Source organism: Oreochromis niloticus, linkage group LG7 (genome assembly GCF_001858045.2).
Source record: "Oreochromis niloticus isolate F11D_XX linkage group LG7, O_niloticus_UMD_NMBU, whole genome shotgun sequence".
NCBI classification, from domain to species: Eukaryota; Metazoa; Chordata; class Actinopteri; order Cichliformes; family Cichlidae; genus Oreochromis; species Oreochromis niloticus.
Genome location: NC_031972.2, coordinates 31886606 through 31903517, shown reverse-complemented (window position 1 = coordinate 31903517; position 16912 = coordinate 31886606). Strand labels below are relative to the sequence as shown.

General features: G+C 41.1%; 2 protein-coding genes across 2 annotated transcripts; one reads left to right on the top strand and one right to left on the bottom strand.

The window, feature by feature from the left end:
• Positions 1-58: 58 nt before the first annotated feature.
• gadd45gb.1 (growth arrest and DNA-damage-inducible, gamma b, tandem duplicate 1) lies at positions 59-1640 on the bottom strand. The gene is made up of 3 exons (XM_003440074.5): positions 1412-1640; positions 1090-1297; positions 59-977 (listed from the first exon to the last, which is right to left on the bottom strand). Exons 1-3 carry the CDS (start codon positions 1552-1554, stop codon positions 864-866), a joined length of 465 nt encoding a protein of 154 aa, XP_003440122.2. The 5' UTR covers positions 1555-1640; the 3' UTR covers positions 59-863.
• Positions 1641-5612: 3972 nt separating this feature from the next.
• Positions 5613-6857, top strand: LOC100706356 (growth arrest and DNA damage-inducible protein GADD45 gamma). Its single transcript, XM_003440075.5, has 3 exons — positions 5613-5758; positions 5858-6065; positions 6179-6857. The coding sequence occupies exons 1-3, from the start codon at positions 5658-5660 to the stop codon at positions 6290-6292; spliced, it is 423 nt and encodes a 140-aa protein (XP_003440123.2). The 5' UTR covers positions 5613-5657; the 3' UTR covers positions 6293-6857.
• The last annotated feature ends 10055 nt before the right edge of the window (positions 6858-16912 follow it).

Genomic DNA, 16912 nt, shown 5'->3' with positions numbered 1-16912 from the left:
CCCCGAACAAGCACAAAAAACAGAGTTTTGCAACTGCAAGTGAAAACACAACGCAAAATTCATCTTTCAAGTTTTATTGAGTATTTTCCACTTACAGCTTTCAATAATGTTTGAAACAGCTGATAAGTTAACACCAAGTTAGTTTCCAGCATTGCTTCAAAAAGATCAAACACATTAAGTCAAATTTTATTTTTTTTAAACATTTGTTTTCAGTACAGGCTACATAGTAAAATATTTATAGGATAATCTAACAAATTCTCATGACGTTAACTTAATTGAGCCATTTTCTAAAGTGAAACCTTTAGAATATAGACATGTTGTTGTTTTCCATATATGTTTTAGAATATTTTGTCATTATTACATTTCTAAAGTGAAACCTTTAGAGAATTAAGACAATTCTGGAAAGTGGGAAACATTTCCGCTGACTGCAACTGATGTCATGTTGCTCAGCAAAGAGGACATCCTTAAAAAGTCCCTTTCTAAGAAGGCCTCTCTCTCAGCACCGCTTCTTCTCCTGCTGCGCGTGCTTCAACGTGCGACATTTGCTCTGTGGAACCACAGGACGCAGAACTCGCTTCTCCTTCCTCTCCAAACCTCATCCGCACAAAGAATGAGGGTCGATGCGTCGCTCTTGTGGCATGCCCGACCTCATTCACATAAAGAATGAGAGTCATCTTGGCATGGACGGGACAAGAGGCGACGGTTCACGGGGGCCCCTCGGGCCGGCGCCGTGCTGCCTGGACGGGAATCCTCCTCAGGAGTATCCAGGGATGAGCAGAAACAGGGTCATCCTGTCCATCAGGATGAGTATTTCCAGATAAGAAGCTTTGCAGCATCTGAGCAAGTGAGGAGCAGGTCCCAGATCAGCGCTCGGGGAGGCTGATCTCAGGAACCCAGTCGTTCAGACGCCGGCTCTCCTCACAGAACAGGTGCAGCTTCTCCAGAGTGGGGTCCTCCCAAGACCCGTCAGCCGGGTTCTGTTCAAACAGGAAGAGGAAAGTAGATTTAGTCGCATGTTTCTTTACAGAAAGCACACAAAAAAAATCAGCCTTGAAATTCTTCACAGTGATGCTACTGAGCTCTACATACCGTGATGAGGACGCAGTGCGCATCTTCAAACTGCTCCGCCTTGTCCCCAACAATCTCCACCAGACGCTGCATGTCGCTCACTCTGACGATGCTGATGTCGTTGTCGAAGCAGAAGGACTGGATGAGGGTGAAGTGGATCTGGAGGGCGATGTCACACTCAAACTCCTCATCCATGGCCAGGACGCAGAAAGACACACTGTCCGGGTCTCTGTGGGGACATTAAAGAACAAAATCCATGAGATTCTACTCACAACTGAATAAAACAGTGTTTAAATAAGTTTACACGTAGCAAACTTTATTTTTCCAGCAGTCTCATACTTACAGGTTCATAACTTTTGCGCACTCATAGACACCAACGGTGAGGGAGTCGTTGTCTTTGGCGGTCACCAGGACCTCCTCGAGGGCAGTGCCGGCGCACTGAGCACGCTCGGCGGGTTTCTGGATCAGGACCTCCTCAAAAGTCATGATGAAGGTTGTGAGGATATTCCGCAGTGGAAAAGCTCAAGAAAGTGTGAAGAGTAAATCCGCAGAGAGAGCAGAGTGCTTTCACAGCCGCAGTCACAATCTTTTATACCCTGCAGCTCGTGCGGCGCAGTGAAAGCTCTGCGCCCTGATTGGCTAAAGCTGAATGGTGTATTGGTATGATAATGCTATTGTCACACTCCGGCTCGTGGCAGATTGATGGGGGTCATCGAGCCACTCACACCCCCCACTGCACGCACACAGCAGCTTGGCCTGCAAGCTAAAAATAGCTTAATTATATTACAGAAAGCGTTTGATTACTCTGCAGCCCTTTTGTGCAACCCACCCAAAACACAGCATATGATTCAAGTTGCTGTGATACATCATGCACCTGTCTTTTTACATGCACTCATAATAACTACAAACTGAAGTAAATTGCACATATAGACTCGGAAATCTTTGCAAAGGTTACTTATGGACACTTATAGCCCCACAAACTTCTTTGTGAACTTTACTAAAACATTTTTTGAACTCCAAACAAACTTCTAATGCCGTTTCCTTCATTTTATACTTTTCTGATAGAATCTAAGTAGCAGAATGGAGAAAGTGTGAAGCTCCCCTCCCCCTCTCAGCAGCAGAGAAAGGGCAGGTGGATGATGCCATCTGTGGAGTATAGGCTGGCCATAAAACTGCCCCATTGTAAGCACAGAAGCTCTTCTATTGTCACGGTCTTCTATACAAATGCAAATGATCAGCGCGTGCCAGAACGCAGTTCGGGCTGCACAATCTGCAGTGCTGGCCCACGCGAACCACGTGGCCATCAGCTGGCCCCCAAATCCTACCGTCCTCGGGTTTTATTTATTTACTCTGGGGAGTTCAGGAGCCACGCGAGTTATGCAGAAATAGCCTTAAAAGTTATTTTACTTGGAATTTGGCCCATAGGTCCACTAAATGCTTTCATTTGTGATTTAAGTGGTCCCGACAAACTTTTACGCACGACTCCATTTCACCTGCTCCACGTGTTAGGCACGTTCGATGTAATATATTGTCATTATCTGGTCATTTTTAGTATCCAGTTCAAACAACCTGACCTCTGTTTGGCTTTATTATTATCCACAACTTCTTTTCACTCCGAAACTTTTATGCACGGTGCTGCCTCATTCGGTTCACTTCTAGTGCCGTTTCTCTTCTACATCTATTCTTATTTGGTGCCATTTCATCTGCATAATAATCCAAAACACATCTTGCATCAGGTCAGACCTGCTGCCATTGCTGCGTAAACTGCGCAGGAGGTTGGAGGTGCAGACACAGGTCGGTGGTGATTGATTCAGCACTATTGTTCTGTGGAAGGCACAGTGGCAGATGGAGAACTGTCGCTATGAGGGGACCCCCTCCCCCAAGCCCCCCTTCTCTTTCTCCTAAACCCAGGTCATCTTCAACCCCAGGGCTTTTTTTTTTTTTTTTTTTTTTGTCTTTTGTCGACATGTCTCAACATTCGCCAGTCTGTTGTCTGAGTTTTGATTAAATTAGAATACCAAAGACCAGACTTCACAGTCTAAACTTGCAAAATGTAAAAGGCTATCTCCCCAGACATGTAGAGGCAGATAAAAATCACTCTCAGTTTGAGCTGTAAACAGACGAGAATGCCCCAAGTGTTTCGTTTAACAACAAAATGCTTATCTTTGCATTATTGCTTCAAACAGGGTCATTTATTTGTTTTCACTTCAGTCCTCATCTGCGCGTCATCTGGCCCAAAGTTTGATTTGGATCTAGCTGATACAAAATCAAACACTGAGCTCGTAAGCTCGTATCACCACGGGCCAGGCGCGTGCAAATCGATACCGATCCATTGTTGGTGAAGCACATCTGCCAGATGGAGGACTCTCCGGCAGCGCGCGACAGGTGTTGGTGGTCAAAGCTCCTTACTGGTGACCTGCGGCGACTCAACAGATCCCACCCTCTGCGTTATAAAGGAAAATGTCCAAAGCTGCCAGATAATTCAGAAATGTGTTTGCAGAAATGTGTTTTTAGTGTTTGCAGAGATGACTTAGGCTTTGTGAATAAAAACAAAATATTTGTATACATTTTTGCACTGAGAAAATACGTTTTTGAGTTAGAGAGCGACACAAATTACATAACAATCATATTTAGCGTAGACCCACGCAGTCTTTCTACATTTCTGCTTGTTTTTTTAACACAACTTACAAATATAATCTTTGCAGGAGTGGAAAATTTGTTTGTCACGCCCAGCAGGTGCTGCGTGACTTCTTTTGTTCACACTCGCTTTACCTTCCCCCTGGGACAGATGGTATCTCCCGGTTACTATGGAGAGTGATGCAGAGTAGAGAGATAAAGCATGCAGGCATCTCCAGATGCCACGCGCCAGTCTTTACGCATGCAAAGCAGCGGCCCGTGCCATTTCTTAATCTACAACAAACAGTTCATGATGTGAAGCTGGTCACGACATCTAAAAGTCTGCCTGACAGTCAGTACAGTTGGAAGGGTGGATAGTTCTGATTATTTTGACATCAAACATTGGTGAATACCCTGCATTGATGCTGTTTTTAAGGAAAGTTTCTGCTTATTCTTCCAGAAAATTTTCTACGACTTCTTAAAAGGGCCCTCTCCAACGGTGTTCTAATAGTGTTTTAGCTGTTTTGACCACAGCATTAGTAACAATTTGGACATTTCTCACCTATTTACAAATATACATTGTGCATATTTCATAAATTTTTATATCTTTGCATTTTTCCACCAGCTGCAGTTTCAGTTAGGAATAAAATATTTAGCTCTTAAGAAACTTCAAAAAGTGGTGAAAGCATGAAAATATCTTACAAGTCTTGAGTAAGTTTACTGATGCATTTGTGTACACAAGACTTTATCTGACTAGCTTATTAAATCAAACTTTTATTTATACAGAAAAATATAACGTCATCATTTGAAAACAAACAAGTTGAACATCTAATGCTCTATGTCTTCAGATTTTAAAGTTCCATCTTTAGATGGGTTTTTAACAGCAGACCAATCAGCCAGTCAGCCACTGCCATCCATTGATTTCCACAGCAAGTCTTTCTCTGTGATTTCAGCTCATTTTAATAAGAGTTGCAGTAGTTTAAGCTAAAAGCGATCTTTATAAGCTGGCTTAGATCTGATCTGAAGTTAACTTTGACATGAATGAATGCAGACAGTCTGAAGACATGGGTGTTAGGATTCTAACCTTGCAGAAAAGCTTTGTACAGAGCCCAAACTCAGTGGATGAATGGAGTAATACATTTTAAATGGCAAATATGAAATGATCTGGATCAAAAGGATATAGACTTCTTACTGGTTTCACTGGAGCTTTTTATTGCACTGATCCAGGCAGACATCAATTTGCACAAAACAACAGCAACCGTTACATGGAGAACCTTAAGAATGCAAGAATGCAGGAGTTTTGACCAAAGTTACATCCTACTAATGCTCTGTTACTCTTGATGTAATCGAAGATCATTAAAACTAGATGATTGCACAAGAAAGAGCAAGTTTGAAACAGATAGATTTGAAAAGTCTGAAATGAACCTGACAAACACTTTGTTGATGTTCGGTGAGATGCCACAAACACCGGTAAATTTAACTCCATGCAAATGACTGGGTGCATTAAAAAAAACCCTACAGTACAACATTATGATTTGGAAAGCATGCAGTTGCAATGAGAAATACTTTAGATTTAAATATCCTTTGGCTTCATCGTTTAAGCATTTCAGTGGCGTTATCAGTCGCTTCTTAATCTTGCAAAACTTTGAGGACTTTCACAATAGCAGTCTTGCTGTGTGGTTTCATTATTCTTGTAAGCTGAAATAAGCACTTAAAGGTCAGGCTTTCTACATTTGATCCTTTCAAATGAAGCTGCCCCCAACTTTCTAAGACTTTTCTATGGGCACGCGTGCCTAAGGGTGGGGTGGGGGCTGCTGGCCTCTTGTTACCATTGTGCTCCAATCAGCCAATGAGAGAGTCAGCACGTGCCGGGTCTGCAGTATAAATGCTGGCAATCTCCTGGAAGCAGCACAAACAGCCTTTTCTGGACTTTCTGACCCTGCTTCAGCTGAACTGTGAGATACAAAATAACCATGCAGTCTCCTGGAAAATCTCTGAAGGAAGCTCTGCTGTGTGCTCAGAGCGAGGAGCGACTCACTGTTGGAGTCTATGAGAGTGCCAAAATTATGACTGAGTAAGTAAACTTCATGTGACCTTAGCATCTTCTCTTAACATTAGGGTTAATAAACAGTGAACAGCAGCGCTTAACAGGATGATTTTTGTTTGCCTACAGAGACCCGGACAGTGTGTCTTTCTGCGTCCTGGCCATGGATGAGGAGTTTGAGTGTGACATCGCCCTCCAGATCCACTTCACCCTCATCCAGTCCTTCTGCTTCGACAACGACATCAGCATCGTCAGAGTGAGCGACATGCAGCGTCTGGTGGAGATTGTTGGGGACAAGGCGGAGCAGTTTGAAGATGCGCACTGCGTCCTCATCACGGTATGTAGAGCTCAGTAGCATCACTGTGAAGAATTTCAAGGCTGATTTTTTTTTGTGTGCTTTCTGTAAAGAAACATGCGACTAAATCTACTTTCCTCTTCCTGTTTGAACAGAACCCGGCTGACGGGTCTTGGGAGGACCCTGCTCTGGAGAAACTGCACCTGTTCTGTGAGGAGAGCCGGCGTCTGAACGACTGGGTTCCTGAGATCAGCCTCCCCGAGCGCTGATCTGGGACCTGCTCCTCACTTGCTCAGATGCTGCAAAGCTTCTTATCTGGAAATACTCATCCTGATGGACAGGATGACCCTGTTTCTGCTCATCCCTGGATACTCCTGAGGAGGATTCCCGTCCAGGCAGCACGGCGCCGGCCCGAGGGGCCCCCGTGAACCGTCGCCTCTTGTCCCGTCCATGCCAAGATGACTCTCATTCTTTATGTGAATGAGGTCGGGCATGCCACAAGAGCGACGCATCGACCCTCATTCTTTGTGCGGATGAGGTTTGGAGAGGAAGGAGAAGCGAGTTCTGCGTCCTGTGGTTCCACAGAGCAAATGTCGCACGTTGAAGCACGCGCAGCAGGAGAAGAAGCGGTGCTGAGAGAGAGGCCTTCTTAGAAAGGGACTTTTTAAGGATGTCCTCTTTGTTGAGCAACATGACATCAGTTGCAGTCAGCGGAAATGTTTCCCACTTTCCAGAATTGTCTTAATTCTCTAAAGGTTTCACTTTAGAAATTTAACAATGACAAAAAAAAAAAAGATTCTGAAAAAAATGATCTAAAGGTTTCACTTTGGATATTAAATACTGAATTAAAAAAAAAGTTTAAATGAAAAAAAAAAGACTTTAAATCTTGAAGTGTGAAACAAAAACTCTTTCAATTCAACTTCATGGAAACTGAAACTATTTGTGAATTCTTGCATATTTTTTTAACATGAAAAGTTACAAATAAAACATTTGAAAATTCTACTTTGCTCATTAACTATTCTTTAATTTTTTGTCTCAGTTGTCTGAAGTAGAAACACAGTAACACTTGAATGTTTTCCGTGGCAACATTTTGAGCTCCTTTTAGGGAGTTTTACTTTTACTGGAATCACTTAGCAAGGTCTGCAGCTCCTCACGAACAGAGGAAAATATTCAGTCAGCGTCATTATACTGAGTGAAATAAAAATAAAGTTAAAGAATAGGGGTTTTAGAAAACCAAGAGTATAACAATGTGATTGCACAGCTCAGATTCTTGTTATCAGACTAATTTCTTTATGGCAGTAAAGGATCTAGAACAATGTGAGGGGTTACGAGATGGATAAAAAAAACAATTAAGTGGGAAAAATAGATGCATAATGGTAGACCTCTAAAAAGTTTCATAGTCACGTGAAACACAGCTAAGACCAATCCATTTACTTCTCCAGAGGTGATTTTAACGTTACCTGGCATGGCCAGAGATTTAAATCTGCTGTTTTCACTCTACAGTAATGATTACAGCTCAAATAAAGTTTGTCTCTGTGAGCCTGCTGCTTCTCCTGTACTTCAAATGTCAAAATATTTTTTTTCTTTTAGTGTGAAATTCTATGACCCTAATAAGGTTAATGAAGATAATGATAAGAGAGATAATGGATGGACGGATAGTGTGAAATTTGAAATTTGTTTTGAAATCTAATCTAATTACCAACACTGAACACAGCTGTCAGGTGACCTTCTAATCTCAAAAATGGATTTAAAAAGTATTTTTTGTATATATTGTTTATCACGCTTTGTCAAGTTGGTACATTAAAAACATAGTGGATTAGCTATTAGCAGCTTGTGTTTGAATACTATAGCCAGAGAGGCCGACTTTGACCTACGAAGGAAAACTTTCAGATTGTGATATTCTAGTTTTTTTTGCTTTCTATTAAATTATTACAAAGTCCTGTTGATGATGAACCTAAACTCGAGTTAAATGTAACCAAATAATGAGTGCTAGACGGGCAAACAACATCTGCGTGTATCTCAAAAACTGATGACTTTGACAACATAAACATATTTGACACCTTTAACATAGTTATTTATCCCCTTTTTCACCCTTTATTTTAATTCCATAAAGAATGTCAACAGAAGTGAACTGTTTTTTTAAAAGACTTCACAGAGTCGGCTAAACAGAGGTGGAGTGGTAAATCGTTCCGGAGCCTTGGCGCCACAGACCAAAAGGCTCTATCTGCCCTACAGGCTTCAGTCTTTTACAAAGGACAGCAAACAGATTTTGAGCTTTTGAGCGAAGACACTGAGCAGCAGTGAGTCTAATGTGTCTAACAAGAAATCGAGATAAATACTCTAAACCGTTTTTAATGTACATAAGTGTGCTATTTTAAAACATATTCTTAAATCAACCCGGAGCTAATGTAAAGAGAATAATGTTAGGGTAATATGCAAATTTGTAAAACTCAGTTCAGACTGGAGGCCTCAGAAGACTTACTGTAGCATCCTTTCAAATGTCCCAGGCCAAAACACTGAATGTGTGGCTGCAAAAACTAGTCACAAAATCCATCCATTAACACATTTAAAGCTTTCTAATTATAGCTGTTCCTAATTACGCGGTAGCATGAATTAGTAATACTAATTTTTTTTATTTTATTGTAAAGTACATTGGTTTTAAATGTGCTATATAAAAATAGCTTACATTTATTCATTGTCTGTACAACTTAGAATCTACATTTGCGATATTTTGTGCATAAGCTAACTTTAGCTTGCTATCTGTAGCGACACGTTTAGCACAGAGTTTCTATCAGTTCTGTTGTCTTTAAGCAACATGATGAAAATGTGTTTTTAAAAGTCATTTTCACACATAAACTGCTAATTTATTGGTAAAAACTCTGTCTAATGTTAGATTGAGCAGATGTGGAAGTACATGGCTAACTGTCTGGAGCATTTCATGCTAGCAAATGCTCATCAAGCGTTTTGCCTCCAGCACGCTCTATTCAGGCAGCACTCCCAGCCTAATCCATCAAACTTTTCTGATCTGATTCTTTCCAAACTGTTTAAAGTTGAGTCTCCTCATTTAATTGATGGCCAGTTTATTCAGAGGTAAGTTTATGTTTTTTAAAAAAAAGGGTGTTTATAAAACTTTGCAGTGACTGAACCGATGACATTTTCGGAGGCTACCTCATTTAGTATTGCCAACTCCAAACATTTTAAATTATTTCACTCTTGTCAGCATGCTAACTGTACTTTGTGATGTTTTCTTTAAAAACAAAAAAACCCCATAAAACTCAGCTACACAGAGTTTGCATGGAGGTTAATGGAGGTGATCTTCTGCTCCTGGCACACGCTGCTTTTTTCTTCTCTTTCTCAAATTTACAATTCAGAATGTTTAAGAAGCTTTTGTGTGCTTGGATTCAGATTTTAAAGGCGCTCTGACCTGCATGTTGCCTGCAGTGTGAACTATTGTGGCGTCAACAGCTGCTGCAGGCCCCCCATACCCTAAATGACACACACAAACACACACACAGACACCCATGATTGCTACTTAAGTCCTTACTCTTTCTGCTGATCTGCACCTTTCTAGTGTGATGTTTTAAAAGATTGAAAAATGAAACCAAAGAAGAAGAAAAGTGGTTGATCTAAATCAGTTGCACCTTAAGTAGCTTCATCAGTCTGTGTTGCACTCTGGCGTGTGCACGTACGCACACCCAGCAGCCCTTTGTGTCACAAAAAAAAGAGGAAGAAAAAAGGGCCAGGCCAGCTGAAACGTAATCAGCCCTTTAAATTTCCACAGCAACCAACCCAACACTCACTCCATCTGCTGTCCAATTTAATGACAGAGAGAGAAAGGGAGAGAGGAGGAGGAGGAGGTGGCCCTGTGCCTGGCACAAGTCTGCTGCCATTCATCCATTCAAAGCCAAATCCTGACTAACAACAACATCCCCCGGCCGAGCAGTCAGCAGAAACACATATGAAGTCTGAGCACAGCAGGACGGAGCGGCCTCTAAAAGTAGTTAAACAGTTTTGAGTATTTTAGAAAAATTTCCTTTTATTTTATTATTATTATTTTTTTATGATACACTTAATGAGAACCAGTGTCCGCCATGTGCAGGGGATCAGAATTTTATTAGCATACTAGCTTAGCATCGCTGGAGTCAGAGAGTAACATTAAGGGTGGAAGTGGAAAGGTTTAAAACACACCTGCAAACACCTTTAAGGGTAAATTTTCTGTCTGCTTCTCTGAACCCTAAACAAACCCAGCTGCCCTCAGCCTCAACCCGTCCATTAAGAGCTGTGCTGCTGCAGGCGCATGCTGCTTCTCAAGTATCCTTTCAACATAAAAGCTTTCTTCTCCTCCTCCTAAAGTCTTTTCAGTGCTGGAGAGCTGCAGCAGATGGTAATGACGGGCTGCAGGCTCAGTGTGTGTTTCTGTGTTCCCCCGTTTTATTGGCGTTTTGATTGAACAGTCTCAAACCCATTTATATTTCTTGCTTTGCTCGGTTATCAGGTTTTTTTGGTCAATAAAGGCTTTTATGCATCTAAAATCCTAAAATATTTAATAATCTAAGAGCCCTAGCCAAAGCTTTATTGAATTTCAATTAAACTGTTTTTACTTTAGAAAAAACAAAATTGCAGAAATCAGTAGCTGTCTGTCAACAATGCTAATCTTTTTCTCTTTTTTTTTAACTATGCTAATTTCCTGATTCATCATTTCCATACGCCTGCTGCTGTCGCGCTGCTGGTCAAACGACGCACTTGTGTGCACAGTTACTCAGATGTGTGCACGTGTACATACGGAACAGAAACGCCCACCCTGTTCTCCCGGTCATCAGCTGCTGATGCTAATTTCTGGTTGTGATCTCAATCGCCCAGACCTGCTCCAGCTCGTAATGAGTCTAATCACTAATTACATTAGCAGGCCCCCTGAAGGCTGCGCCGCTCATCGCTGGCCTCAATCCTGCACAAAGATCCGGTGTAAACACGCCACCATCTAAAGAAGTAAACCAAAGCTCGTTTGTATTTGTACCAGAGAAAACTTCAGCATTGTTACAAGTTAATTAGAAATCAGTTAGGAGTGAAAATACATTTGTTTGCATGATGATTTCATCTTTCAGGTAACAAGAGTGTTTATAAGTAAATATGAAGACAAAGAGTTTATCTGTTTTGTCCAGCGTTGCAGCTTGTTAAGATAAAGTGGACTCAGAGAGCTGAAGCGCTGCCAGCTGTTGCCAAAACACGGGTCTGTTTCTCCATTGAGCGTTGAGGCCCTCGAGGGCCTGGCTCAGCTGCTGCTGGTTCAACACGGTGAATTGCTGTGTATGCGTTTAGCCTTACAGACAACATGGCAGAATTTCAACACTGAAATGAGTCCAAAGCCACCATAATTTATGTAATAATGTAGATTAGAGGCCAGATTTGAGTGACACAGCAGTGGCCTGTATCCTTGTATGCTGCAGAGGAGGAAGATCAGATGGTTAAATGTGCCTGTGCTGCACCTCCACCCACTGCACACCCCCACCAAACAAAAAAGAAAAAAAAAAAGCTACAGCCAACACGTCTACGCCCCCATCAATGGACACAAAGAGCAGAAAACGACAGGAGGGGCCCCGAACAAAGGTGCAGCGAGACCTCGGCCCTCTGTCCTCTTTTGTGCTGAAGAATGGCGAGGTCCAGAAGCAGCTGCTGCTGGCTGCATGGGACATTTGAGCCGGTCCTTTTCACCAAAAAACAAAGTCTGGCGCTGTGAGTGGACAGGCTGCACGGCTGGAGGGGTGGAGAAGAGGAGAAGGGAGGAGGCTGTATACAAAACGAAGGGCACACTTTGCCAGATCGACGTAGAGTTGACTCCCCATTGATCCTGCAGATCAGCAGCAGCAGCAGAGGAAGAGGAAGGTGGGGTTTAGCGGGGGGGGGGGGGCTTTTTAAAGTGGGGCCCTTTAAAGTTGATGGGAGTCACATAAGTCACAGCACAAAGGAGGACCCCGAGGTCTGCCATATGGTTGTAGGCACATCATCTGCTCAGGAATCACTAAAAGAAATCCAACCTAGGCCAATAGCAGCTCGAGCTCTGCCCACTGCGCTACTCAGCAACAGCAAATCTCTAGTTTCTGATTGGCCGATGGGATGTAGTTATTAAAAGTTCAGCTTCTCAATTACCCAGACAGGTATAGAAGTGAGAGACTTTGTTGTTGTAATACTTGAGGATGATCTGTGTGGCGGATTGATAAGTGCTATTAATATTTTATTTCCTTTTGCACCTGTCAAAATCCATTATTTTGTATACTTTTTAGGACTTTTTGCTCGACTCCTTTTGCCTCAGATGTCCACTGAAACTAATCAGTTAATCACAGGATGAAACAAATACATTAAAAAGCAGTCAGTGCATTTAGCAGCATTAATCAAACCTCAGATTAAGAAATCTTTTTTTTTTTTAATACAAATTTGAAAGAAACCTAATGCTACATATTTGGGCACTAACTCTTATCACATGAATAAATCTTTTTTCTTTCATGAACCAGAACTATTTTAAACAAAAAGAATGAGATATTATTTAGTTTTTCTTCACTTGATTCTTAAATTCCTTGATATCTTGAGTCCAGTGCTGGTGTGAAAGCACAATGTACACATTTTACAGGCATGTGGCCTAAAATAAATATAACTAGTATTAAAACTGTAATAGTTATTTGAGGTATAGGTCATCTGTAGGTATTTGTTTTATTCCTCTAAACGGACCTGACCTTTGACTCTCTTTCTGCAGTTGTTGCAAATGATTGTGTATCAGAAAAGACAGAAAAGCATGCTGACCCGCAAAATTCAAAATGCAGGCCAGCATGGAACATACAAAATCTTCAGTAAATAGTATGGGAATTTAAATGAACCCATAATTATACATTTATTCAGTATGTCATATATAATGATGTTAATCAACTGGGTTTATGTGTCAGAAGAAAATTATTTGTATTCATTTTAAAAGCATTTTTCTTGAAACTGCTTATTGCATTAAGTATGCCTGGCTGTAGGAAAGAAAAAAAAGCTGACTTACATATGACATCTTTCATTTAATGGAACCTGGTCAAAATTAATCCATCGGTATACCTTAGTGATTAATTATTTGAAGAAATACACTTTGATTTTAGAAATTTTAGTTGCAGTTTTACTCAAAATTATTGTTTCAAGTGCACGCCTGCACTTGCCTTAAGGCATAGCAGAGGGGACCCGCGTGTTAGGAGATGAAAGACTCGAAAGAAAAGGGTAAAAAATAAAAAATCTAATACATTTAACTGGACTCCCTCCTAATCTTTATTTAGGAGGGGAATGAAATCATAGCGGTGAAACGGACGAGCACAGTGTTTTTGCGAGGCGCCACAAATATAAAAAGCGCTCATAAATATTGAACAGTTCTTTTTATGAGACTTCTTTGTATTTCTTCAAATGTAACACGTTATTCTGAAAGACGAACACAGCTGACAGGTGGAGTAGGACCATAAAACATGGCGTAAAACGGACATAAACTAATGCACGTTACACTAACTGGTAAATAGTTTAGGTTGGGTTTACAGCTAAAGATATAATGGACCTGTCTTCTTCTGTCAGCCTGTAGCATCACAGTGGCACTACAGCTATCACCGCTCTCCTCCAGTCGGCGTAGTGAACGAAGAGAAATACCTCCACCTAGTGGTTTAAAAGGGTTCCTGCATAACAGTGCAGCATGTCGTGCAGCCTGGTCTTAAGTCCATTATGGATAAAAATGACCGTAAAAAACATGTCAATTAGATTCAGATGATAAAATAAAGAAGCTGAAAGTTTCTTTATTTGTTGCAATACATCTGTTAAAATGATAAAATAACACAAATGATCATTGCACTTAAATTCTATTTCTTATCTGTTATTTCTAGAACATTTTATTATTAATCATGATAATTAACTAACTATCATTCATAATTATTTTATATTTCACTCTCCATTGTGATTATTATTGTTATTCTAAGAGGATTCTTTACTTTGAAATCCCTTTTAGCTGGATCTGGATCTGTAGTGGAATTATCTAAAGGATATTATGGCTTGTTGTGTGGTTCAGAGAGGCCCAGACACTTGTGCTCCAGTTTTGCTGATTGAAAGTCTAATACATCATTGGCCTGCTACCTAGCACTGTGCAGTGGATAAGTACAGTTTATAGTTACACCTTTGCTAATTAGGCTTGCTTATATTAACTGACAATTTAGCACTCCACACTACTGTGCAAAAGGCTTGGCCCACCCCTCATTTTTCAAAGTATTTTGCTTCCAGTGAACCAAACTTTCTAACTTTTTTAAAGCTATTTTTAAAAAGGTGTCTTAATCAACAGTTCTCCAGGTCTTTCAAAGTTTTTCTCTGACCACTGGCTGCTTTTTTTTTTTTATCCATTTTCAGTCCTTGTACCTGACCATCACTGACCTATTAATCATTCAAGCATAAAAAGGCACCTAAACTCAAGGGAAAAGCAAACAGAAAACAGCAATGTTTTGCTATGTCACAAAAAACAAAACTTATTCCCATTTCTATAGTTAAATCTACAAGAAATACCAAAGATAACAGTGTGTGTGCTGTGTGTCCGTAACAATATCAAAGTCATGTCCAAGAATTAGGGAGAAAGAAATCCGGCAAAGACCTGATGCACGACCTGAAAGACCTTTTCAAAATCGATGAAATTTTGAATACAGAAAAGTGCTGTCTGATTTTTATCCACCATGCAATACCATCTGGAAAGCATGTGATCAACAACAGCTTGATTTTTCAGCACGACAAAGATCCCAAACACAATAACAATGCAGTAAAAGAATAGAAAAGGTTGGAAGAAACACACAGCTGAACAAAATCAGTCATGGTGCCCAGACATCAACAGTATTGAAGCAGTGTGGGATCATCTTGACAGAGAGTGAACAAAAAGGCCGACAACATCCAAAGAAGAGCTTTAAATCTCCTTCAAGAAGCCTGGAGAACTATTAATGTAAGCTAATTAAAGAAATGACAGCTTTCCTAAGAGAAACATATATTTCCATGTATATTTGCACCTTTCAATAAATCTTTGCACATATTTCTCATTTTCCAGGCAAAATATAAATAAATGAAGGATGATTTGACACTTTTGCACAGTATTGTAAATTTTCTCCTATTAGAATTTGATAGCTTGAAAAGCAGCCAGTATGACGACCTCTGGGCTGAGTATATCAAGCACAGTCACAGCACTGGGCGGGTGGTGCCGCCGGGTCAAGATTAGGTTAAGTGGGGTGTGTCGTGCAATGAAGTAGAGTCGGTCTGTCGGGTCTCCAAGCTGCAGATGGGACCCCTTCTCCTCTGGAAAGTCCCCTTCCCACAGGCACCTGTTGGGTGGAGTCTGGTGATAAGGTTAATTGGTAGCAGTCAACCATTCCATCTCTCGTCCACATTGCTTGGCTTTGCTGTGTTTTGTTTGCGCTTGGGAGGTCCATTTTCCCTAATAGTTTTGTAGAATTATCTTTTTGTTATAGCTTATTTAAAATCTCAGTGGATTTGATAAAGGTCCGCTAGATTTACCAAAGCTTTAATTACGCTGTTGCGTCAGCCGGAGGGTTAAAATACTCTGAGGAGCCTAAAAAGAAAATCATGAAGTGCATATCACAACTTCTGTGTTTCTAGTCCTCCTTTTCTCCATAATGCACATTTAGATGGTGATGACAGCTGCTGCTTGGATCTGCATCCCAAAAATCAGACCACCCAGTCGTGAAGCTAAAGCAAAGTTTTGAGCAAGTGTTTTTTCAGCCACCAGAGAGTCTGTGTGTGTGGTCACTGTGTTGGAAATACATCCACACGTCCTCGTGGCAGATCAGCAGTATGGAAACAGGCTACAGGCAGCAACATGTTTAAGCTCAGCACTTCATGTCCAGTCCTTTAAACTGGAGGCGGACAGTTGAGATCACAAGTCTCTGCTGACTTACAGCAACTATTTGCCTGACTGGAGAAACACAGTGTCAGACGGGGAAGTCAGTAGTCCGGCAGCTTTTCTTTTAATTGGCTCTCAGCTGCTGGAAAACAGACGTTCACTTACACATGAACACAAACACCATGGGTCAGCACATGTGACTTCATTACTGTGGGAATAACACAAGCAAACACACGCCTTTTCTGGTGCAGCACTGACCAGAATAGCCAAGTTTTAGAGCTCTAATGTAGCTTCTTGAGGGGTTTAGTTCCAAAGATCAGAGGGTTTTCCCCCTTTTTTTTCTGGATTAAATCAAATAGAAGAACCTGAACGTACTATCAAGGGAAGTGTGGTAAGAACACCTCCTCAGCCTCTAAAGTTTGAGTGTTTTATCAAACATGAATCTGTCATTAGCAGCAGATATAGGCACACTGGAATCCATCTACAGACTGCTTTTGTATATGAGACAACACAAAAAGGACACAACTAATATTCAGGGCAATATTTTGCTCCAGTCCAGCTATAACTGCTGCTAAATTTGCTATCATCCCTGTCTGAATCATCTCATCCACTCAGTTTCTAGCCGTCTAAAACATTTCAGTCTTATTGCACTCGCTAAAAAACACTCGACTTTATTGTACCCTCCTCACTTTTCAAAGATATGCCATTATATTTAAACACTTTTGCCTCCATTCTGTCTTAATATTAGAACTGATACTTGAGCAATTTGAATACTTCTGCTCAGCCTTCTGTCTGGTTCCTCCCCCGTTTTCTCTGATTCTCCCCAGCTTCCTCTTTTAATCTGTCTCCCCCTTCCCCTCTCTCTGTCCCAGGGTGCGCACACAACAGACTGGAAGTCATTTCAGAAAGAAATTAACACAGGAGTCTAATACTCTAATGCTCCCACACAGCAAATTGGATTCGTGCGCTTCACTGACTCTGGGTATCAGTTTTTTGCAGGACA